The sequence below is a fragment of the Paramisgurnus dabryanus genome, chromosome 1 (assembly GCF_030506205.2).
Source record: "Paramisgurnus dabryanus chromosome 1, PD_genome_1.1, whole genome shotgun sequence".
Taxonomy (NCBI): Eukaryota; Metazoa; Chordata; class Actinopteri; order Cypriniformes; family Cobitidae; genus Paramisgurnus; species Paramisgurnus dabryanus.
The window spans coordinates 62,268,397-62,290,879 of NC_133337.1; the positions used below are offsets into that span (position 1 = coordinate 62,268,397).

The 22,483-nt window shown below is 36.5% G+C and overlaps 4 protein-coding genes across 5 annotated transcripts in view; 2 read left to right on the top strand and 2 right to left on the bottom strand.

The window, feature by feature from the left end:
• Window positions 1–2,202: 2,202 nt before the first annotated feature.
• ube2d1b (ubiquitin-conjugating enzyme E2D 1b) lies at window positions 2,203–10,283 on the bottom strand. Its single transcript, XM_065242772.2, has 7 exons — window positions 10,091–10,283; window positions 6,065–6,128; window positions 5,940–5,971; window positions 5,547–5,624; window positions 5,361–5,466; window positions 4,076–4,169; window positions 2,203–2,695 (listed from the first exon to the last, which is right to left on the bottom strand). Exons 1-7 carry the CDS (start codon window positions 10,112–10,114, stop codon window positions 2,650–2,652), a joined length of 444 nt encoding a protein of 147 aa, XP_065098844.1. The 5' UTR covers window positions 10,115–10,283; the 3' UTR covers window positions 2,203–2,649.
• An 801-nt stretch (window positions 10,284–11,084) lies between these two features.
• tfam (transcription factor A, mitochondrial) lies at window positions 11,085–15,288 on the top strand. Its single transcript, XM_065242778.1, has 7 exons — window positions 11,085–11,347; window positions 11,644–11,771; window positions 11,874–11,944; window positions 12,024–12,173; window positions 12,486–12,581; window positions 14,559–14,615; window positions 14,706–15,288. Exons 1-7 carry the CDS (start codon window positions 11,265–11,267, stop codon window positions 14,952–14,954), a joined length of 834 nt encoding a protein of 277 aa, XP_065098850.1. The 5' UTR covers window positions 11,085–11,264; the 3' UTR covers window positions 14,955–15,288.
• On the bottom strand, window positions 15,232–20,959 carry LOC135720572 (DNA-directed RNA polymerase III subunit RPC4). The gene is made up of 9 exons (XM_065242777.1): window positions 20,816–20,959; window positions 20,355–20,496; window positions 20,172–20,218; window positions 18,819–18,964; window positions 18,595–18,719; window positions 17,542–17,644; window positions 17,180–17,415; window positions 16,202–16,354; window positions 15,232–15,650 (listed from the first exon to the last, which is right to left on the bottom strand). The coding sequence occupies exons 2-9, from the start codon at window positions 20,493–20,495 to the stop codon at window positions 15,504–15,506; spliced, it is 1,098 nt and encodes a 365-aa protein (XP_065098849.1). The 5' UTR covers window position 20,496; window positions 20,816–20,959; the 3' UTR covers window positions 15,232–15,503.
• A 228-nt stretch (window positions 20,960–21,187) lies between these two features.
• bicc1b (BicC family RNA binding protein 1b) overlaps window positions 21,188–22,483 on the top strand; it is a 112,221-nt gene continuing 110,925 nt past the window's right edge. The window contains exon 1 of one of the 2 annotated variants that reach the window (XM_065242775.2): window positions 21,188–21,559. In XM_065242775.2, the coding sequence (XP_065098847.1) occupies window positions 21,367–21,559 (193 nt within the window). In that variant the 5' untranslated portion in view covers window positions 21,188–21,366. The remainder of the gene's footprint in view (window positions 21,560–22,483) is intronic. The other variant, XM_065242773.2, reaches the window with a different exon arrangement.

Here is a 22,483-nt window from a genome sequence, read left to right on the forward strand (position 1 = left end):
AAAACGCGCGTCCCCGAGAGCTACAAGAGTGACGTCACGACGCACGGATAGCGGAAGACATATAATACATATGATGTTTTTAAATTAACTTTGAGATGTGTCAGTTCAAAAATTTGAAACTTTTAAAAAAGAAAAACACGCGTTCACAAATCATTTTAAAATGTATTTTGTTTGTGGCAATTTTACACATTTCCGGGTTGTCAAATTCCCTGACTTTTCCTTGACTAAAAAGCTGAATTTTTATGAGCTAATTGTTATGTATGAGATGCAGTGAGACTGGTGTATACTGTAAATGTATAGAAATTAAGCTCAAATGCGTATTAAGAATAAACAACGCCAATAAACGGTCTCACTTGGAATCAGTGGACTGGACCCGGAAACGGCATTCTTTACGTCACAATTTAAGCGGATTACGTTATGATAAATGCAAACTAAAATTTAAAGTGACAAACAAAATCCCTCGTAGATATTCCACGACAGATATAATATAAAAATATAAAATTCCCTGACTTTCAATGTCTGAAATAGACCTTTTAAAATTCCGTGTTATACCATCCCTTGCGAACCCTGCTCATTAAACATCATAAAAGTCTGTTTATATGGCTGAATGTTCAGTTATTGTGTGAAATTACAGATAAAACTGTACTGTACATTTACATCAAGATAAAATAAATGCATAATGATCTGATTTGTATTTTACATGGCATTTAGAAATCCATGTGGAATAATGTATCAAATCCTTTTGGGAATTTCGTGGTAGTTATGAATATTTCAGGAACTGTTTACACACCGTAGTAGCCAGTGTGAGCCTGTTCTCAAACTGGGGGCCAGGGGTATGATTTATTATGTTTTGTTTAATTCAAATTTATGTTTTTGAATGTTTTGTCATAAATTTTCTTGAGTGATGGGGGCATGCTGAAAAAGTTTGAGATCTATTGACTAAATACATATGTGAATACATAATATGCATCTGATTTATTCCAAAAATCTCCACAAGCATTAAAATGCCCACACAGAATGTTATCTTCATTTTAACAAGTGCTTTTCTTTAGTGACCAACATAATACATTTAAATCTCTTAATTATTTAGTTCACATAAACCTCTGCTTCCATGCAGGTATTTTGAGTTTAAAAACATTATGGAGTGGTTTCCCAGACAGGGTTTAGGTTAATCCAGGACTAAGCCTTAGTTATATTAGGGCATTTAAGTAGTTTGTATTAACATTCCACTGGTGTGCATCATAACTAAGACAAAACAATGACACCAATATATGTTAAGATATGTCAGGGCAAGACGTTTTTAAATTAAGGCAGCTTACACATGCATTTTATTCTGGGACTAGGATAACCCCTTTCCAGGAAACCTTCCTGAAAGGGCACATGCAGATTTCACAACCCCAATCAAACACACTGGAACCTGCTAATCAAGTTGTTCAGGGCTAGCTAAAACAGAGGCAGGTGCGTTGGAGTAGGGTTGAAACTGAAAATATGCAGGACAGGTGCTCTCTAGGAACAACATTAGAGACCCATGATCTATAACAGGGAGGGGCATTCCTAGTAATAAAAGGCCACAGTCCTGCAGAGCTCCAACCCTAATCAAACACACCTAAACGTAATTTGCAACTAATATTAAAGACTTTGATTTGATTTTACAGGTAGGTTTGAATAGAGTTGGAGCTAAACTCTGCAGGACTGTGGCCCATGGACCAGGAAGGCCCAAGCCTTCTCTTAAGTGCAGGAGTGGGGAACCCTGGGTCCTGGAGGGCCACTGTCCTGCAGAGTTTTGTTCCAACCCTAATTAAACACACCTGAATTTCATTTCCAAGTAATCCTGAAGACTTGAATTTGATTTTTCAGGTGTGTTTAATTAGGGTTGGAACAAAACTCTGCAGGACACTCGCCCTCCAGGACCAGGGTTCCCCACCCCTGCTTTAGTGTATTACAGATGTCTCCAACCCTGCTCCTGGTGAGCTACCGTCCTGCAGACTTCAGTTCCAACACACCTGTCAAGCAACCCTTAACACAATGATCATCTCCTTTGATTAGCTGTGTTTGATTGGGGTGGGAGATAAAATCTTCAAGAGGCCGTAGCTCAGCAGGAACAGGATTGGAGACCCCTGGTGTATTGGATCTAAAAGTAAAAGAACCTTTAAAGGTAAGCACGTTTAAAGCAAATCCTGAGAAAGAAATGAAAGAGATGCAGACTTTTAAACAAATTTTAATGCAAAATAAAAAAAAAATAGATCCAGTATAGTAGCTCTTGACTATACAATAAAAATATCTAAAAGAAACATAATCAGTTGAATGAGAGATACAATAAAACTGTTTTCAATTTCTTAATTGCCCTCTTGTGGGGTAACCGCAGCTGTATAACATCATGCCAATCTTAAATAGGATTTATGAAACAAGAAAACAAAGTGCCCAACACCACTGCGGGAGTGACCAAAATGCACAAACTTAATAAAAAGCTTCATGTCTTTTGTGCAGCGCACAGTCCCCTTCAAAACACTAGTTCAGCTATTATTATTGGTCATTTCAGATGGTAAATGTTAACAGTACAGTATGTGTTTAATAATATAACCTAATCTTAGTTTTTAAATGCTAGAATTTACAGTGATTTATGACTTAAAAAAAGTGTCCATTAAGTCTTCACATTGCATATTTCTGGGTCCATTCTCTTGCTAGTCTGTTGTACCTGTGTAAAAACAAAAAATCATGAGATTAACAGTCTTGGTTTGTTTTGAAAACTGACTTTAGCCTGTGTGTGTGTATGTTGGGTTGTATATTGGCAGTTCATGTAACTGGTACAGCAAGGCACTAGTAATGCCAAGGTTGTGTGTTCAATTCTCAGAAACCCATATACCTAGAAAATGTCTAACTTAAAATGCAAATTGCTTTCAAAAATACATGCAAAACACAAATGTGAAGTGTTCAAACAAGTGAAGGAAAACATTTGGATCAGATGATAGTGCGACTATCAGCAATAATAATTTAAAATGTGTTCAAATCTTTAAGTCAGCAGAAAGCCGCAGTGGTTATTAATCCTATTCAGAACATAGACAAGTCCAGTTTCCATTACAGATTTGCCCAAACCTTTGGCAATATTTTCTAAAAACTATTGCAAAATGATGGCATTTCCATTAACCAATCTTATGCACCAAAAAAATTTCCACTTGTGATGAGTCATTCCAAAAATCATTGGTTCAGACATTGGTAATTTACGTATAATCAGCCCCTGCATTAGTCATTACTTTTTAATTGAAGGAAACGCACGAATGTTATGGCAAGGAAAGCCCCTTATACTTTGAAGCGGCCACCTATGAGGTGTTTCTAGGAAGTTATAGTACATGAATTCACATCATTTAAGAATGATCATGTGACCTTTACCACCTAATGCGAATATACAAATATTTGCTAAATGTATGTGTTTCCATTTAGCATATTTTCAATTCGCAATTTGAAGGGTAACTTCAGTGACTTCAGACACTGTGATTCTGCATCAACTTTGGCATTGAAGAAATCCGCCTCAAAAATCATATGATCTTCACACCATTGGTGAAATAATAAGTCTGAAGGATCCCACATATCCAGCCAGATACATTTTAAGCGGCTGGTCACACAGAATGCGTTTATGGCAGTGACAGGCTCCATTTTTAAATGGTTTCTATCGACAGTGAGCGTTATGCGTGCTGTTTATCCACACCAAACACCTTGCGTTTGTTGTTCATTAATTCCAAGTTCAGGTGAGCTTTATCATTTTATAACCTCTTATACATACATACTCAAATAATTAACTAAAGATCTGTACTCTTCTGTACCTTGGGCTGTGAGACTGTTGGTTTTCCATGATACCTCTATTTTTCCCTCTGCCGTGTTTTGTTTGACTGGCATCATGTATGTTTACATGTGCACTTCTGCATTATTTATTATATGTTATTTTTGCATTGTTTTATGCAATGTTAATGTTGTTGAGCTCACCAATAAAAATTCCAGACAATTATGTTGATGCTGATGTTGTTGTGAGGGCAAATAAATAAATAATAATAAATACAGCAGGCAAGCCATTTGTACTTACTTTTCTTTGTCTGATTTGTAGATGTGTGCTATGTCTGGGACTAAGGGGTCATCAGGATTTGGATCACAAAGCAAAGAACATATGGACAAAAGAACTGCGAAAGAGATGAAAACACAAACATTAAATCTTACATAAGGAATCAAAATATACAGCACCACTACGAATGTGATGTTGAGGAAATTTTCCCCCTGGTTAACTGATGTGTGACAAGCCCGGTCATCATTTAAAAAAAAAATGAAATGGATGCTATTTTTGTATGAGGTGCTTGCATTAAATCGCTAATAAATGCATGTGCAGCAGCCGTTAGCCTTTACTTTTGAAATAGTAGCAATGCACTTAATTAAAATGCTTGAAGTGAGCTGGTGCGTGATGGTACTTCTGACATGTTGCCCGCCCGTCCCAAGCCCAAGCTTTAGGAGTGCATTTTGGACTTAACATTGGGATTCAACAAAATGACGAACTTTAAACATAAAACTTTATTAACAAAACAAATAAACATCCAACTTCAGCTGGCAACACCTCACTCTCATTAAGTGATAAATAAAATCTGACACCTGCTGCTCATCTGTGCTGTGACTTGTGTTCAGCTTGCACTGAATTGAACAGACACCTACAGTTTTTAATTTGTAGTTTCTGCTCTCTAACTGAACAAAATGATTTGGTTACTATAAAAAAAATCGAAAGGACGGTGGGGGCCGGTTCTGCTGTGGCCACCATGTAGTCCATGTTACCGACACCATCGCAACAAGCCTAAGCAACACTAAATACAGGGCTGGGCGATGAAATCTTTAACTTTTTTATTAAGACGAGAACTCTCTGTACAGACACAGCACATCATCTGCACTGAAATAGATGCAGTCAGTGCAGACATGTTTCATATATAGCTATAATTCAGCAGACACAACTGCCACATAAGGTTTAAGTCATGTTTCAGTCATCCGTACTTTTGTTTGTTGCTTTTGAAGAACATAGCTGAGGGACAGACTGCGAACACTGGGGGGGGGGGTTAAAAGCGCGCTCTCATAAAATATAAAGCCTAACTGGTTTTGAAGTTGTGAAATTTTGACTGGGCAGCTGCCGTTTTATTTTCAATGCAGTATAATCCTGTTCTGAATTCAGTTTGACTTTGACTGTAACAAACTTCCATTAAAACTCTCGATTACCCCATTTAAATAAAATTAAAATCACGCCAAATCATAAATTTAAATTAATCAAATAAACAAATAAATGGGTAAAATCTCCCAGCTCTAACTAAATAGTACCAGAACTTGTATTAGTGCTGTACCTTTTGAAACTGTTAGTGCTGGAGACCACTGTGACCTCAGGATGTCCAGGCAAATACTTCCATTACTGTTAATGTTGGGATGGTAGATTTTTGTTGTAAACGCTACCTGTTAAAAGATGAAGGACGTCAAAATGCTATTATGAAAACATTATAAGTAAATTGGGGGTGGGGTGTTACTATCATTACCTTTGGTGGCTTGAAGGGATAGTCTGTTGGAAAGTGAATTGTGAGAAAGAAGACCCCTCCTTGGTATGGGCTGTCACTCTAAAAAAAAAAGTAGATGCATGTAGATGGCAGTCCCTGCTAATCTGGGTACTTTTACAGGCAATTTTTTTAATCTATACATTCTTCATTTCAAAAGTCTCTAAACATTTATGCATATTTCCAGCTATAGACGTCCCTATATAAAGTGTATATAAGATATTTTCCATACACTGAGGCTATAAGGCAGAACAATTTCATTCCTTTGACTGGTTTCTTGTTTTTCATATGATTCCCAAAAGCATTGTGAAAACAACCCCATTCAAAGGTATTATTAGTCAAAACAAATTGCTTAAGGGCAATGATGTAAATACTTACAGGTCCCATTATTGTTGCCTGCCAGTGAAACACTACAAATAAAGGAAAGAAGAGGTTTATTGAAATTCTTATGAGTCAGATATCATCATCTGTTGTCATGTGAAACAGACTGAAGGGTAACTTACAGTCATCGCCGACAGGTCCAGCAGAGCACTGGGCGGGAGGATCCCTCTGCAGGTCCTGAAGCTCCTGAAATCAATAATAACTACATTCAAATACAGTTCCTTAAGTCACTGCATGTTGAACAAGTTATGTTTACACCTGCCATACATACAGTAGCACAAAAAGTATTTAGACAATTACGATACGTTTACATGATAAATTTGTAGTAATTTTGTGATTTTTAACATTTTATGCACAGACGACAAGGCTGTTAAAAAGATCCACATTTACACAGATCTACAATAACAACTACAATGCTGTATAACTTGTGCCAAGCCATTATATGGCAATGTTAGTTTGTAAAAAAAAGTGTCTGCACACATACACGTTCTTCTACAGAGCGATAAAAGCATCTTTTGGTTGGGTGAACGATGAGGTGGGTTTTAGAGGTAGACGATTAATCAGTCTTGCCAATTAATCGGCACCGATAGTTCATTGGTGGAACAATAGGCTATTGGCAAAACTCCATGCCAATAGTTGTTTCGAGTTTCATCTGTTGCTTCATAATATCATTATATAAAGTAATTCATTTGCTGACTAGATGCTCCATTTGCAGAGAAACAACAGCAGGAACAGGAAATATTAGTAGTACCTCAAACAGTTACACAAAAATACTATCGGTATTTTAATCGGTTATCAGCAAGTACGGGCCAACCTAGTTATAGGTCGACCTCTAGTAGGTTTATTACAGAGATGACAAGGCGTCTTCAAACGTTTTGTATTTTCAGGACTCCAAACGCAATTCATTGTTTTGTAAATGAACAGCCAAAACACATAAAAACTGGTTTTGTTTGAAAACAATGTCGTGCAAACGACCCTTGAAATCACTTTCAATGTGTCACACATATATGTACACTACCGGTCAAAAGTTTTAAACATTTGACTGAAATGTTAATAATGTTCTTAAATATTTGTTTGGTGTATGGTTTAATGCTTGAAATTACTTTCGTAAACAAAAATATACCCGTGTCAAACAGTTAATATCTGTTTAGGGCTGGGCGATATGACCCAAAAAATTATCGAGAAAATGTTTTCCATATCAGTCGATATCGATAATTATCATGATAAATAACAAATCTTTACTCCTGTCAAATTTAAAGGCAGATTTTTGCTCCTGAATGAAAATTGTAAAAAACAGACAGTTAATAATGGTTTTAAACTACTTTTTATTCAGAACATGACAAATACAAATACTAAAATCTTGTTTTAATGCATCTGAATTAAATGTAAATCTATTTGTTATGAAATCAACACATTTCTGACACAAAAGCAGCAGACTACTGTCACTTTAAGACCCAAGACAGACTGCTTTAAGTTTCAATATACTGAGTAACAGCTGTTTATGTTCACTTAAACAAGAAAGAAAACTTAGTTCAGTGATCACGCGTGTGTTATACATATACGAGTTATACACGCTGATAAATGGATGTCAAGAGTGTCACGTTGCTGTGGGAGCGCAGTGTTGGATCTGCTGCTTTTCCTCAGTTTCCTAAATTTGTGAATGTCCTGTAAATATACTTTTAAAGCTGTGCGGACGTGTGCGTGCGCAAGGCGGACGCTGAAAGAAAGTACAGTATACTGCACCTATTGTGTCTGCTGTGTTTGACGAACCCTGTTTGCGCGTCCAACATTACACACAAGAAAATGTTTCCGCGCATTTGGATTCCATGATTCCATCCGCGTTATCCGCATCGCGGAAATCATAGGTCTTTACTAATAAATGAATAACTTGCCTCATCTTCCACTCCTTCAAGTCTAACTGACACTGTGATTGTAAACCAAGAGCGTGTGCCGCATCCGGAAGTGCTCGCGCAACATTACGCACAGTGCGTAAAGGCGTAAACATTATCGATCACTTATCGAACTGTCCTTATCGTTTTATCGAAAAAGTTTATATCGGTAAAATTATCGTTATCGAATTATCGCCCAGCACTATATCTGTTATTAAAAAACTACAATTTTATTTTTAAACATTATTACAATAAATGACTTAGACTGAATATTTAAGAAAAAGCAGCCTATAAGATCTCAGGGTGACTGCACATCAGATGATAAAATATAATATAAAATTTAAATATTTTGGATGCTTTTAGTAACAGCATAATTCCCAGTTACATTTGTGTTATGCCATAGTTTGAATGATTTTATTATTATTCTTATGAGGAAAAATATAAATAAAGAACAAGTGAGTGTTTCAAAACAAGTTTTTAAATTGCAAAACCATACTTCGTATTGTCATTTTATCATGAAGCTTCTTGAAGTTTTACCTTAGGATGAATTTTGAAGAAGTTCACATGTAATCTCGGCTCTTATTGGCTGATTTATCTTCAATATTCAGCCTAATTCATCTCTTTAAAAAATATATTTAAATTTTTTTTTTAGTTTTCTAACAACAGAAATTAATCTCTTTGTTTGCCACATGTATATTTTTGTCTAGGAATGTAATTTCAAGCATTTAATCATGCACCTTTAAATTAAATTATTTTTAAGATCATTGTTAACATTTGACTGGTGCTCTAAGTCAAACATTAAAATTCATTAAATAAAATAAATAAAATGTAGTTGCACCAGCCAAGAAATAATGCTACAGCTGTTTATAGAACCTAACTTTGAGACATTTTGCAGTTAACTGGTCCCAAGGTCATTTAGGAAGTTTCCAAATACTTAAAATTAAACAGTGTATTTCTTGATTAATCATTTAAAACAAACGTTGTGATCATTTTTTCTTGAAGACTGTGCTTGTACCATTTTGCTTTAATACTACTTTGCTCATGTTTTATTATCTATTTCAAAGACATTCAAACATCCAGGAATCTCAGAGCAAATATATTTTTGTGTTGCTGGTAACCAAATACACTTTAAATGCCACTGTATATATACAAATACGTTTCAGTGAGTTTGAGCAATGCCAAGTGATAAAAAAACGTCCATCTCAGAAAACATTTGCCCAATATGTTTATACTATAGTATAATAAATAAATATAAATGATATTAAAATCAGATGTAGATAATTAATTAATAGTCTTAACGAGCTCATTTTAATAGATGCACAAAATGTGATTATACTGTACTAGGTCCTCGGGCAGGAACTTTCGGGTAGTAAAAGAAGTTTAATAACACTGTCAAAGTGCGACAGGCATCTCAGTATTGCGAAACAGAAACTGCCAGACTAATCGCGTCATACTGGAGCTTCTGACATTCTGGTTATATTGCTTTGTGTCAAACACACAACAGAAACGACACTGCTAAATGACAATATTCAGTATAAACATGCCAAATCACATGTAGGTCAGGTAACTCGTTATGTCACATTAACGGTGAGGTTTTAACAAAGAACACAAAAGTGGTTTGTTAAAGTGGATGAAATGATTTGCTGTGGCTGCTACTGAAGCTCAGGCTCGGGTCTTTGTTTAACAGTGGGCCTTCTCGAACCCTGTATAATACAGATGGCATAACCCGACAGCACATCTATTATTATATAACTCAGTACATTTGTCAGTATAAACTGTCAGTTTAAGACTTCATATAAAACCAAATTACGTTTTATAATTTGTTTTATAAACATACAAGTGTATTGATGCTATCACACGAAACACAACATCGCCACTGACAATGACCGGGCGCCGACTGATCTGAACATTTCTGGCTGTAAACGAAACTAAATATAAAGGGTGTATTTAAATTGTCCCAAGTAAACAATACACAGTGGCTAAGCGGTCACGGTGGAGAAATACTGGTAGTTAGCCGGTGAATGCTACATTTAATTTATATCGTCGAAATACTCAGGTCTCCGCATTATTTCGAAACATTTAAACGTAACACATAATAACAAAGAAACACATAAACCAATAATATGGTTACTATTTGGTAACAGATGTTATTTTGTATCTTGATAATCGAGATAAAGGGGGTTAGCAGGTTAACAAAAACTTGGCTAACGTTGTCAGGCTAAAGGAAATCCTTTGGCGATTTGAAAACAAAGCTCTTACCTTCTGTATTCTCTTTAATGCCATGATGCCTTATTGTGTATGGTGCCCCAGATTTACTCAATGTTGCTATCTGTGCGATATTATTGCTACGAAAACCCTCAGCAATACTGTTTCCCTGAGTTTAAAACCGAATGTGAACTGCGAGAAAGAGAGACAGCTGTAGCGCAGCGACCTCTCACTTCCGGTGCGTAGCTGAGGGAGACAAAACAAAAGTCCTTATGTATCGCAGCCGCAATCGTAAAAACAAATAAATGTTTGAGTAGCGATCACAAAGTGACAGAGAAATTTCATTTAGACAAAGAGGTTATCAGTTTTGTAAAGTTATTTTTTTATTGTCTCAGTTTCTGTTTAAGACCCAATGTCCGGAAAGGCCTAATGAGTGTGATATAAGTGATGCCCATGCTATTGTTTTAATTTATTTAATCTGTAGTTAAACTATATATGCACTGTTTTACTAGATTTATATAGTTAGGGTACGATTCCTTGTAGTATAATTGTTTTTGTTAAAGTCAAAAGTACTGCCTGTTTTGATATTCCTCAGACAAGTGCAGCGTAATTTAGTGTCACAGATTCGTGTGACAAATGTATGCAATAATTCATCTTATAACAGAGATTATAATATAAATCTTTACATAATCTTGCTTTTTATAATAATTGTGTCTTTATCTTTTATTTTCTGGTTGCTTGCAAATATACACAATAAATTACATATAATAAATATAAAAAAGGTATGCAAGCGAGTCGAGCATCAAAACATAAATTATGTTATTTATATAACATAACATTTTCATATATTAACATTAAGATTTGGCGTAATACAATTATTTAAAATCAGCTATTGCAAACAACTAATATTAACTGAGCAGTAAATATCATAAAACCTTTTGTAAATAATAATACAAATACATAAAACATTTTGTAAATCTAAAGCTCTTACATTTATTCAAATGTTCGTTTAGTGAAAGTACGTCTCTGAATTTTAGAAAAAAATTTTTTTCCCATAATTCCCCTCGGTCAGATCTTCAAGTTTAGCGTTGAATGGCGCCTTTACTGGACGAGCTGCGATAATCTCCAAATATACATTTTTATTTCATCAAAAACTCGCCCTGTTTTTATCGTGTTCGAGACCTATATATTCCGTTCATAGTTTTGGGACTGTGTAAAGAGGTGTATAATGGCTCCATTCAGCTTGATGTCAGTCGGTGCTAATGTTTTGCTAAAGTCTGTTGGTCTTTTCTCGTATGCATCTGTTGTGAGGTGAGCGCGCTTCGACTCTAATATTCATGCTTGGCCTATTGCTTTTATGCATCAGAAATTTTTGCATTTATTTGAAGATTGCACACGTCACAAAATAAAATAAGCAATTTCTTGCACTGTCAACCATGTCACGTTTTTATTTTCATTCCATTTTTATTTACCATGGTTGTGTCAACCTTAAAGAGATGACTTTTTGAATTTAATTAATTTCATTTTAGTGCCTTTCTAAGATGCCTTTTGTACACTTCTTAATAGTTCAACTTAAATGACATGTATGAATATTTTTGTTATTGTAGGTGTTCGTGTGTCGTTCCAGCAATAAAAAGTTTTAGCACTACGACCGGAGCTGCACCCAAAAGACCCCTGACAGCTTACATGAAATATGTACAAGAGACGCAGCCCACCATCGTCAGACAACACCCAGGTAAATGATCCTTATCACTAAAACAACTGTGCTTCACAAGGTAACCTTACAAAATGTAAAACCTATTTAACTCTGACAATAAACAGTCCTTCATTTATTCAGGAGTAAAAAATGTGGACATTGTCCGAAAGATAGCGCAGCAGTGGCGAGCTCTCACTCCTGAACAGAAGCAGGTACGTACGCATGTATATTTGATAAGTGTTTAATGCTCATTTCTGAACACACTGAGTCATTGATGTGATGTTCCCGCAGCCGTTTCAGGATGCGTCTTTGGCAGCTAGAGACCAATACAAACTTGATCTGGAGAAGTACAAAGCTCAGCTCAGTCCTGCACAATCTGCTGCTATTGCAGAGGAGAGAAAACAGAAGCTCGCCAAAAGAAAAGCCATCAGGAAAAAGAAGGCAAGTTTCACATTCATCCATCTACCAGTTTTATACTAGAATTTATTTACATCTTTATTGCATTTCTTGTTTGGTTAGCATAGCCTTGTGTCTTAGTCAGGTTAAAGAAATAGAACAAATAGGTTTTTTTTTTATATTGTATAGTAGATGATGGACCAAGTGTTGTCAGTATCTTATCTCTTGTATAGAGAAAAGTGAGGGATTTGGATTCAGGTTCTGACAGCCGTGTGCACAGCGAAACCGAACATGTAGCATATGAGTCTTGTAAGAATAGCTGCTTTATTGTGAAAAAATATTGTGTTGTAACCACAGGAGCTCAATACTTTGGGCAAACCCAAACGACCAAGGAGTGCGTTCAACATCTTCATGGCGGAACACTTTGAGGAAGCACGAGGAGCTAATACGCAGGTGAAGATAAAGTCACTTAAAGTGTTTTAAAAATGACTGAATTTTATAACACACATAATTCACAGGTTCACGCTCACAGATGTTTACGCTGTGACAGTTCATAAATCATATTTCTTTTGCACTCCAAGCTTAAAACACTAAAACCAAACACAGTAGTAGTGTTTGGTTTTAGTACAGTTGATGCACCTGTGGGCTGTGATAGACAAAAGTACAAGAGACCCCTCCCCCCAAAAAAACATTATCCTCTGGTTTCACAGAAAAGGCTTAAGGGGCTGGACACACCAAAACTTTTAAACGCGGCTGAAAACGCCTTGAGGACGCCGAATGCCAGCTGTTTTTCAGCTGAGTGCCAGCTTTCTTCAGCTGAGCACTTTGGTAGCTGTGATACTTCAGCTGCGAGCCGGTTGGTTGCTGTGGTAATGTCCCGCCCCTCCTCCACTGTGATTGGGCGGCCGTGTGAGAACTGACATTGACGAGCGGAGCTTTTCTCCCAAAGTTGAATCTCTTTCAACTCTCAACGCTCAGCGCCAAGCGTGGAAAAACCGCCGAGTGCCGGTTTTCAGCGCGGAAAAAACACGCTAGCTGCTGGCTTATTTGAAAAACGCAGAGCTTCCATTGGAAACAATTGAAAACATGCGCCGGCCGCGGGCATAAAAGTTTTGGTGTACACAACCCCTAAGGCTAGTCCTAGACTCACATGTTTGAGCTGTCTCAACTGAAAATAACTTGCACTGACAGATCTTAAAATATGCCAGTTCCATATATTTGTCTTAAGATACACACCAGTGACAGAAAATGATGTTTACAGCCTGGTACAAAAATGTTTTTGGTCTATATAGCTAATTTTGCCCTTCATAACAAAAAGGAGGTGGATTTTTGTAACTAATCTGTTTAAATTATATTAAGCTTTACATTTCTGCATTAATAAGGGCGTGACCACCTGAGTGACAGGGGGAACTGCCACTGCTGTCACTACCATCGAGCTAGGCAGGTGTGGTTTCAGCAAACAGCCACCTCAGCTTACTCATGTCCTGCCTCTTTACCCATTTTTGGTTATCCGCCAGTGATGCATGGTGACGCGCTGTCAAGATGGCGATGGCAGGCTCCACCAACTATAGACCCTTTTACTGTTTGTACACAATGATGACGTGGCAACGTATGCGCGCGCATTTTGGCAATGGAAGTATTGCAAGAATCAGCAGTGAAGCAACACAGACAGAGAAAGTTATTTTAAAAAGTCGACTTTTTATCAACTTTTTCAACACAGCTACCAGATCTGGGTACTATAGTGGAGTGGATAGAAGACGTTACCAAATGGCTAAATATAATGTGGCCAGATACATATATACGTATATTACATTAGTGCAACCAAACGCAACATCCAGACATTTTGATGCTGGGAAAGAGTTTTGATAAACTTTCTTATTTGCTAACAGGTTAGAACCACTTTCATTGCCAAAATGCACGTGCAGGCTATTTGATCACGTGGGCTGTAAAAGGGTCTATTGGCTTAAAGAAGCTCTTTACAAACCTATGGGTGACATCACAGACACAACGTCCATATCTCTTTTTTTACAGTCTATGGTTTAACCAAAACCCATAAAAAATGACTTTGGGATGACGTAATCGGAAGTGCTAGAATTCTAACTCGCTTCCGGGTTTTGCTTACAAAAATAGGTCATCCCTGTGGCACTCTATTTTGGGATCTGACCAATAGCAGGGAACAGTGCTCGGGTCCTATCCAGACCTGGAAAAGTAATTGACAATTGCTTTTTTTTTAAAAGAAATTATTAGCTCTAAAATATCAACTAGAATATATTCTTTGTGTGACCAAAACCTCTTTGAAATAATTATCATCTTCTCTTATCGAGTAAACGCAAATGACTGTAAAAGTCATGAATATTTATTGGTCAAAAAGTAAGAAGCTTTTATGCGTTTTGGCTCAACAAGTGTGTTGAATGTCATTTTTCTCTCCAGGCGAAGTTGAAATCACTGACAGATGACTGGCAAAGGCTCAGTGTCACACAAAAACAAGTGAGTTCCACCTAAATAACCCTCGTCCTTCTTTCAGACGAGCATCAGATCTCAGTGTTTCACCTCACTGTATCTCACTTCACTGCACAGATTTACACACAGTTGGCAGAAGACGATAAAGTTCGTTACAAAAACGAAATCAAATCGTGGGAGGAGCATATGACGGAGATTGGAAGAGAAGATCTCGTTCGGAGAAAAGAGAGAAGATCTGTGAAGGCGGCAGCCGCGAAGGAAGCAAAGAAATCCAAAGTCACAGTGTTAAAGAAAAAAGCCATAAAAAAGAAAGCCTCTGATTCAGAAACAGCTGTGAAAAAGACTGTGAAGAGCAGTAAGAAGTGAGATGTTTGCTGTATAAAGGCCAGTACCGTCCTGAATAAAGACTCTGCTTTCTATTACAGTGTTTATAGTGTTCCAAGCATGAAGGTTTTAGGAGGTCCCCATATTTTCAACAAATCCTTTTTTAAGGCTTTAATGCGTTGTATTGTGTTCAGGATATTTTTGATCCTGAAAACTGTGACTGCTCATGCACTGTTATTCTGAAGTCTATTTCTCAACATGACATGAACTGACATCAGTTTTGCTTTTTGCTTCATACATTGAGTTGTATATCACAACACCATGTTTTGTATATCTTTACTTACAAAATAAACCTTTACATTTTATATAAAAACAACAGGAAGTATTTACAACAGCATACTGAACTCATAAAGAGACCATGAAATTGTTAAAACAGTAAGTTTAGGTCAGACTAAAGCCTGTGTGCTAATTTTTGAATCAAAGCAACAAATCATGCTACTCGCTAGCTAAGGACAACAATTCTTCATATTTAAAATATTTACATTTTAAAACATTAAATAATTTACATTATGTAAAAAATTGGGAATAAAATCAGGACTTTGAGTGGGAATCAGGTGGCAGTTTGACCTCTTGCAGTAAAGTGTGAAAATCAGGCGAGCACACCAGCTTGTGTTTGACGTTTCCCAATACGCTCATGTCACCAGTGAGTCCGTCAGACAGGCGCACACACACCAGCTGCTGCAAATACAAATATCATCGATTTTATTTTTCGTGTTATCCATTTAAGTGATGCATTTATCCAAAGCCAAATTTAAGACTGACCGAGAAAACAATTGAAACTGAGGCACTTAAAAAGTGAAGGAAAACAAAGTGATTATTCTTAGATAAAATACATGCTCTTAAAGGTGCAGTGTGTAATTTTTAGAAGCATCTCTTGAAAGAAATGCAAAATAATATACAAAACTATATTATCAGGGATGTATAAAGACCTTTCATAATGAACCGTTACATTTTCATTACCTTAGAATGAGATGTTTTTATCTACATATTCAGAGGTTCCCCTTTTGTTGAAGTCGCCATGTTTCTACAAAAGCCCTTAAAGGACAAACTTTATTTCACTAAGTTGTTTCCGACGATGACATGTTTTTCCGGTGGCGACTACCGTAGCTTCTCTATGCATTTCAAAAGCGAGGGGTGAGAAGTGGACTGAGCCGTTGGTTGCAATTCACAACCTCACCACTAGGTGGCGCTAAAATTTACACACTACACCTTTAAGATTAGACACTTACCTGGAGGAAAGAGAAGGCTGATCCCTCTGAAATATCCAACGTAACATTTCCCATGAGCATCTGAACTTTACCAGATTTTCTTATCTGTAGTTTTCCTATTAGACCCTCAGAGAAGTCAGACAGTACAGGTGTAGTGGTCTTATCAGTCTGATCCTGAGAAATGATCAGGTAATGTTGTCACAACATTAAAACCTGACAGAGAACACTGAAGTAGATATAAAATTATTGAGATTAAATGTAAATGTGCCTTTACTTTATTTCACAAGAACAATAATTTATTTTATGTGGCACTATGAGCGGGGCACAAACTAATGCAGGGTTAAAGAGTAACTAAACCCTAAACCAACTTTTTTTAGTTAATGATCTGTAAGAATTATGCTTTATTAGTGCTGTTCATTGATTTTAGTAAGTTTTTTGATATTTGGGTATAAAGTGTTTCAATACTACAATATATGGTGTAAAAACGTTTGAGTGCTGCCCTCTTCAGGTTAAACGGTGGCTACTGCAGTTTAATTTTCCTATTGGATGTTGGGTCCAAAAAATAACTCGTGACGTAAGCAGATTCAAGCTCACTGCTTCAAACTCTCCTTGTTACGATCTCACCGCACACTAGTTTGTCCCCTCTATCTTTGTTGGGATCTGCCCACTTTTCTTGCATTTTTTAAATATTGCCAGTGGGTGGAGTCACGCTCTGACCAGGGGTTTAGTTACGCTTTAATTGTAACATGGCTATTTTACATACAGTATTTATTTTCATGCAATGCTTCTCCTGGACTACATTCTTCTGTACACGCATGCGCAACCTATGCATACAAAGTACGCATGGTTAAAAAAATCTGGCAGTTGCATACTATTCTGATGTATGTGGACTTTTGCGTATGTGTAAAAACTGAACTATACTTATGGTTTAGATTAAGCACTTCTGGACCTCATTATGCCAAATAGCCAAAACAACACAAGTTTGATATAGGACCTTACTTGTGCTTTAACATGAGGCGAGTGTTTGTCTGCAGGTTTGGCGTCTTCTTTTCTTCTCTTCTCTGGACTGATGCGTTTAGGCTGACCTGGTATAGCATCAGGAAGCTGAATAAAAAGCAGTTCTTCCCTCTCAGAAACACTAAGCTGCTCAAATAATTCTCCAACCGTTGGATGCTGCGGGGACACAGACGCACCTCTGGACCATTCCACTGCATCAGATGTCATCTCTTCTTTAACTGCAACCATGACAATGTATTCAATTTAATTTCTCATTTAGAAACTAGCATAAAAGCTGCTATAACCAGAAAATATACTGTATAAATACACACAGAAAACTAATGTAGGCAAAAATTATAACTTACATGTTTTAGCTGCCTCTGTTGACATAAAGCTGCATGCCTGATGGAGTGGAAGTCTTATTGGTCTTTGCAATGGATCGTTTTTTAATCCAGGATCATCTAAAAACTATTTCAATAAGAAAAAGTAAAATGTTACAAAATGTATTTCTTTTCTATGGTGCTAAATTTCCTATTGAAACATATTTTAAGGCTCATTTCTCTATATTTCAATAGCCAGTTATCTTAGTAAAAATCCCCCTGTGGTAAAAATCAGGTGTTTATTGTATTTATTTGGCGTTTTTAATATGCTTTAAGACAATTGCAATTTGCAGATTCAATATTCAAAACCATTGTTGAGTATTTTCTCTATAAAATAAGAGACAGTATCAGACTACAGGGGGAGTTTAAGTTATGTCACTGCTCAGATGTTTTGCTACTTTCCATGAGCTGCATTTCCTTTAACCTTTTAATTGCGCAAACTGACATTGCGAATTGAAAATACGACCAATGGAAACACATCAATTTCGCAAAAACACCCATGTATCGCAAAAAAGTTTTAACTCGCATGAGGTAGTTTCTCAGGCAATTCAGAAAAGGTGTATTTCGCAAAACTGCAATGGAAACAGTTTATTCGCATTTTCAGCTCACCTGATGCAAGTAAGTCACATTATTATTATTTGAAGATGACTTGGTATGAATTTAAAATAATAATTTAGATTTTTAAATAATGTATTACCTCCAAGAAACACCTAATTCTACTCCTAAGTATAAAGGAGTCGACGTGATGTTTGGAATGACTTATCACAAGAGGAAAAACTACAATTCAGTCGCATATCATCAATTAATGAAAACGCCATCATTTCACAAAAAAGTTTTTGCGTGAATCTGCTATGGAAACGCAGCTACTGATAATCAGCAAACATCAGGAGGGACCTTCTCGTTAATCTTGAATATTTCATTTTTGGACTGTTTACTTGGGTGAGTGAGTTTTGTCAACTTTAAGGTGGTAATAGACGAAAGTTGAATTCTGATTTCATGGGGTCTTTTAAGCACATCAGGGTCATTGTGTTGACTTACATCATCTCGTTGGAGTTTTTGTAAAATTTCTTCAGCATCATCCTGAGCATTGATCTTCTCCTTTTTAATGGACTTGGTGATTAGTGCAGGATCACAATCTCTCAGGTTTGATCCTCCCCAGTTACCTGCAGGTGAAAAAACAGTATCTTAAAACTAACATCATTCAAATTGAACAGCAAATCTTTCTGATAGTTTCACTATGAGTCAGTATTGTGTAACTGTACCCATTTTCCTGTAGGAATCTGCGGGGCCTTGTTCAAATATAGAGTGAGACTGAATCGTCTGTGGTTTCTCTCGCCGGCGTCTCTCTCGGTGTCTGTCCTCTCTGTCTCTTCTCTCTTTCTTTGGTGCAGGGTGGGTCTCCTGTAACCTTCAGAAAAAAGGTCCTACATGATGCACAGGGCTCAACATAAAGGACTACCCGGTGGCCCGGGGTAAGCGTGAGAGACGTTCGGGCCAGTAAAAAGTATTGTCACTTGTCCAATCGGGCCAAATATATTTTCATCAATATATATTTTTTAACATTTTGGAAGCAGACATTTACTTGGGTAAAACTCGGCGAAAGAAACGATGCAATATTTTGCACTGTTTGCTGTCAGTTTACAGGTAAAGCAGAAAAATTGGGAGCCTTTTTTTGTTGCAACACGTCTATTGTATATGTATACAATTATATTTGACTTTTGAATTATTATTTTTTAATATGTGACAGACACTGGATTTTTTTTAAACAAAATCACAAATATCCTGCACTTTATATTTGGTGACTCACATTAAGGGCTATAAGAGTGTTTTGATTGTGGAAGTTACAATTTATAACTGATTCACTTGCATAATTTTTTTAAAATACAAGATAGGCTGCATAACAACTAATTGCAAATAATCGTTTGCAGAACAAAAGTTTTTGTTTACATAATAAATATGTGTGTATACATAATAAATATGTGTGTGCGTATGTAATATATATATATATATATATATATATATATATATAAATATATATACATATATATACACACACACACACTTTTTTTACATATTAAGTATTCATATTTATATATAATGTAAATTATAATATTTCTTAAAAATATACATGCATTATAAATAAATAATTATTATACACAGCCCACACACACATTTATGATGTAAACAAAAAACTTTTATTCTGCAAACAATTAGTTGCGATTAGTTACGCAGCTCTTATGCAGCTCTAAATATATTTAGACAAAATTTCAAATATACAGAAGAATATATTTCAGGTAAAATTCATGTAAAAACTGTTAGTAATGTATTGTTATTTTGGTACATAAAAATTATATAATATTAAAGGCGGAGTCCACGATGTTTGAAAAACGGTTTGGAAAAGGAGACGGGCCGACTACCAAAACACACTTATAGCCAATCAAATCAAATCAAATGCCGGGTTGCGTATGTGTGGGGCGGGTCTATCAACAGAAGGTCCAGATTCTATTGGGGTAGGGGCGTGTTTGTTTAGGCGATTTCAAATATCAACACTGGCTTTCAAACATCATGGACTCCGCCTTTAACATGCTGAATATTTTAGATTATATTTTACTTACTCATCTTTAGTTTTGCGCACAGAGTTAACATTTGGCACGAAGGTTTTCTGAAAAGAAAGAATTGGACAGTCAATAAAAATGCCGTTTTGGTGTTTAGTATGTTTAACCCCTTAAACCTAACACAACATGAAGTGATGACAAGCTGTAAAATGTATCAATGACATAAGGCTCCTCATCCTCAACCTTCTTAAATCCACCCAGGGTGAGATCTCTGGAGCGCAGAGAGCTCAGTCTGCCCGGCGGAGGGGGATTCAGTGACACCCGGCCCGGCAGACCTTTACCCACAGCAAATGATGATCTGAAACTCGCCTCTGGATCAGACATCCTAACAAATAACAAATACACGTGTTAAAAACTATCACTATAATCAAGGTGCGTCATTTAAACATCACAGCTCTGCATCATTCATGCGCGATTAACGATGCACATTAAAAACAGATTACATTGAAAGATGTCAGGTTACAAACATGGTTTGTTTTATTACAGGTCGACAACATAAACACTGTGCGAGCATCCATTTTGTTTACTGATTCAGCTAACAAACCGTTTAATGCAACTCAATGCACGGTCGGATTTAGAAAATCATGAAATAATAACACAGTTCGATTGTCTGCTATACATATACGAGGAAAATAAATACGTACTTGCAAAATTGCCTAAATGCCTAAGACATCTCTGAAATGTTAGCCAAGCTAACGGCTACATCCTTCCTCCTGAATATCCACGTGTCACGTGACCGCGCTTCCCCGTCAAAACGTTTTAAGCAAACCTTTAAAAAACAAGTTCTGTTATAACACACATACAGTAAGTTAATTACTCTAATAAAAAACTGTATGTAATACAAATCTTAGATTCCATGACTTGTGAATTTTTTTTATAATTCATAACTAACAGAAATACCAATATGTTTACAAATGAATAACAAATCTATGTAAATTAATAAAATAGTAAAAAGTTAAATAAGAATTATAAATCCACTGGTTCTGTCTCAAAAGTTGTTAGTAAGCTGCCTACTGTACCGGAATTTTTCTAGGTAGACAGCTGACTAAAATTTTGTTACTCCTCCAAACCCCATCCTCTGGCAGATGTTGAAGTAAGGGCGGCGTTTTACTCCTCCGGTCAGTGTGAGTAACGGAGAGACCGCGGTCAGGATGATCTGAGAGCTGCGGAGACTTAGCGGTGCTCTGTGGAAGTCATGGCCGGTCAGTGTGAACCCTTGAGCGGATACTTACAGCAGTCTGACCCGGGCTCGAACAGCGAGCGCAGCACTGATTCACCGCTGCCCGTGTCTGAGGATGACACCGCAGGACCTTCGCCACCTCTGGACCCCGAATGGACCGAGGAGAGGTTTCGAGTAGACCGCAAAAAACTGGAGATCATGTTATTAGGTAAAGCACTTACTGTATTTTTTTATAACTTAACATTCAACAGTTAGTTTAAGAAAGAATAAAAGACAAGGAAAGAAAGAAAACAAAAAGTGAAAGGTTTACAACGAAACAACCACATTTATAGTTAATAATTGTCTTGTTTAGTTAAACAAAACCTCGACTAGTTATGTGATATAATGCATTGGCTGTCACAGCATGTAACGCTGTGTTTCTCTTTTCTTTGTTGTATGTTCTGATAATCCTTCAGTTTATTTTCACATCTCAAGTCTTTGTTTTCAAACTCATTTTGCAGTCAGTTTAGTGAAAGCTGCTTTGGAAAGAAAGTGACATTAAAGTTGTTAAAATAAACAGTATCATAAAATAATCCATCGGTCCAGTATCAGGCTCCATCAGTCAATAACAGATAACTGTATGAGAGATACAGTGAAAACTGTATAAATGAAGGTTTGGTTATTCAACTTTTTTTAACAGTTATGTGACACATTTTCCACTCGATAAAGACACATCTTGCAATAAGTATTGTTTACCGTATATATATACACACGCATGTTTTGTCTTTGACAGCTTAAGAGAGTCACTCAATGATGATGATGAGTTTTATGTACTGTACATGTATATTGTGCGCGCGCGTGCGTGTGTACAGTGAATAACTGTAGCCAATAGGGGGCAGTGTTAAAGCAGCTCTGCTTTTGACATTAGGCTGAATTCATTGAGTTTCTCTTTATTTGTTTAAGTCCTACACTGTCATTTCAGAACAATGGGTTTCAGCAAAGATTGAGGAGAAAATTGAGGTTAATCTTTTGTTGTGGAAGACAAGGAATAAATATCCACACTGAAATTACAGCTGAATACTTTATTTACAAAAGCGTGACGTTTAGGACATTTATTTCTTTTTGGACATTTATCTTTTGTCCTGCACATGTA

Bases quoted from the DNA above. Each gene is read 5' to 3' on its own strand.
- ube2d1b (XM_065242772.2), bottom strand. From the start codon at position 10,114: ATGGCATTAAAGAGAATACAGAAG. The intron at 5,972-6,064 runs GTAAGTTACCCT...CTTTATTTGTAG, and splicing joins TGGACCTGTCGGCGATGACT to TGTTTCACTGGCAGGCAACA. The intron at 2,696-4,075 runs GTAAGTACAAAT...GTTTTTACACAG, and splicing joins TACAAATCAGACAAAGAAAA to GTACAACAGACTAGCAAGAG.
- tfam (XM_065242778.1), top strand. From the start codon at position 11,265: ATGGCTCCATTCAGCTTGATGTCAGTCGGTGCTAATGTTTTGCTAAAG. The intron at 11,348-11,643 runs GTGAGCGCGCTT...TTGTTATTGTAG, and splicing joins TCGTATGCATCTGTTGTGAG to GTGTTCGTGTGTCGTTCCAG. The intron at 12,174-12,485 runs GCAAGTTTCACA...TTGTAACCACAG, and splicing joins AAGCCATCAGGAAAAAGAAG to GAGCTCAATACTTTGGGCAA.
- LOC135720572 (XM_065242777.1), bottom strand. From the start codon at position 20,495: ATGTCTGATCCAGAGGCGAGTTTCAGATCATCATTTGCTGTGGGTAAA. The intron at 18,965-20,171 runs GTAAGTAAAATA...TTTTTTCTGAAG, and splicing joins GTGCGCAAAACTAAAGATGA to GTTACAGGAGACCCACCCTG. The intron at 17,645-18,594 runs GTAAGTCAACAC...TTATTGAAATAG, and splicing joins AAAAACTCCAACGAGATGAT to TTTTTAGATGATCCTGGATT.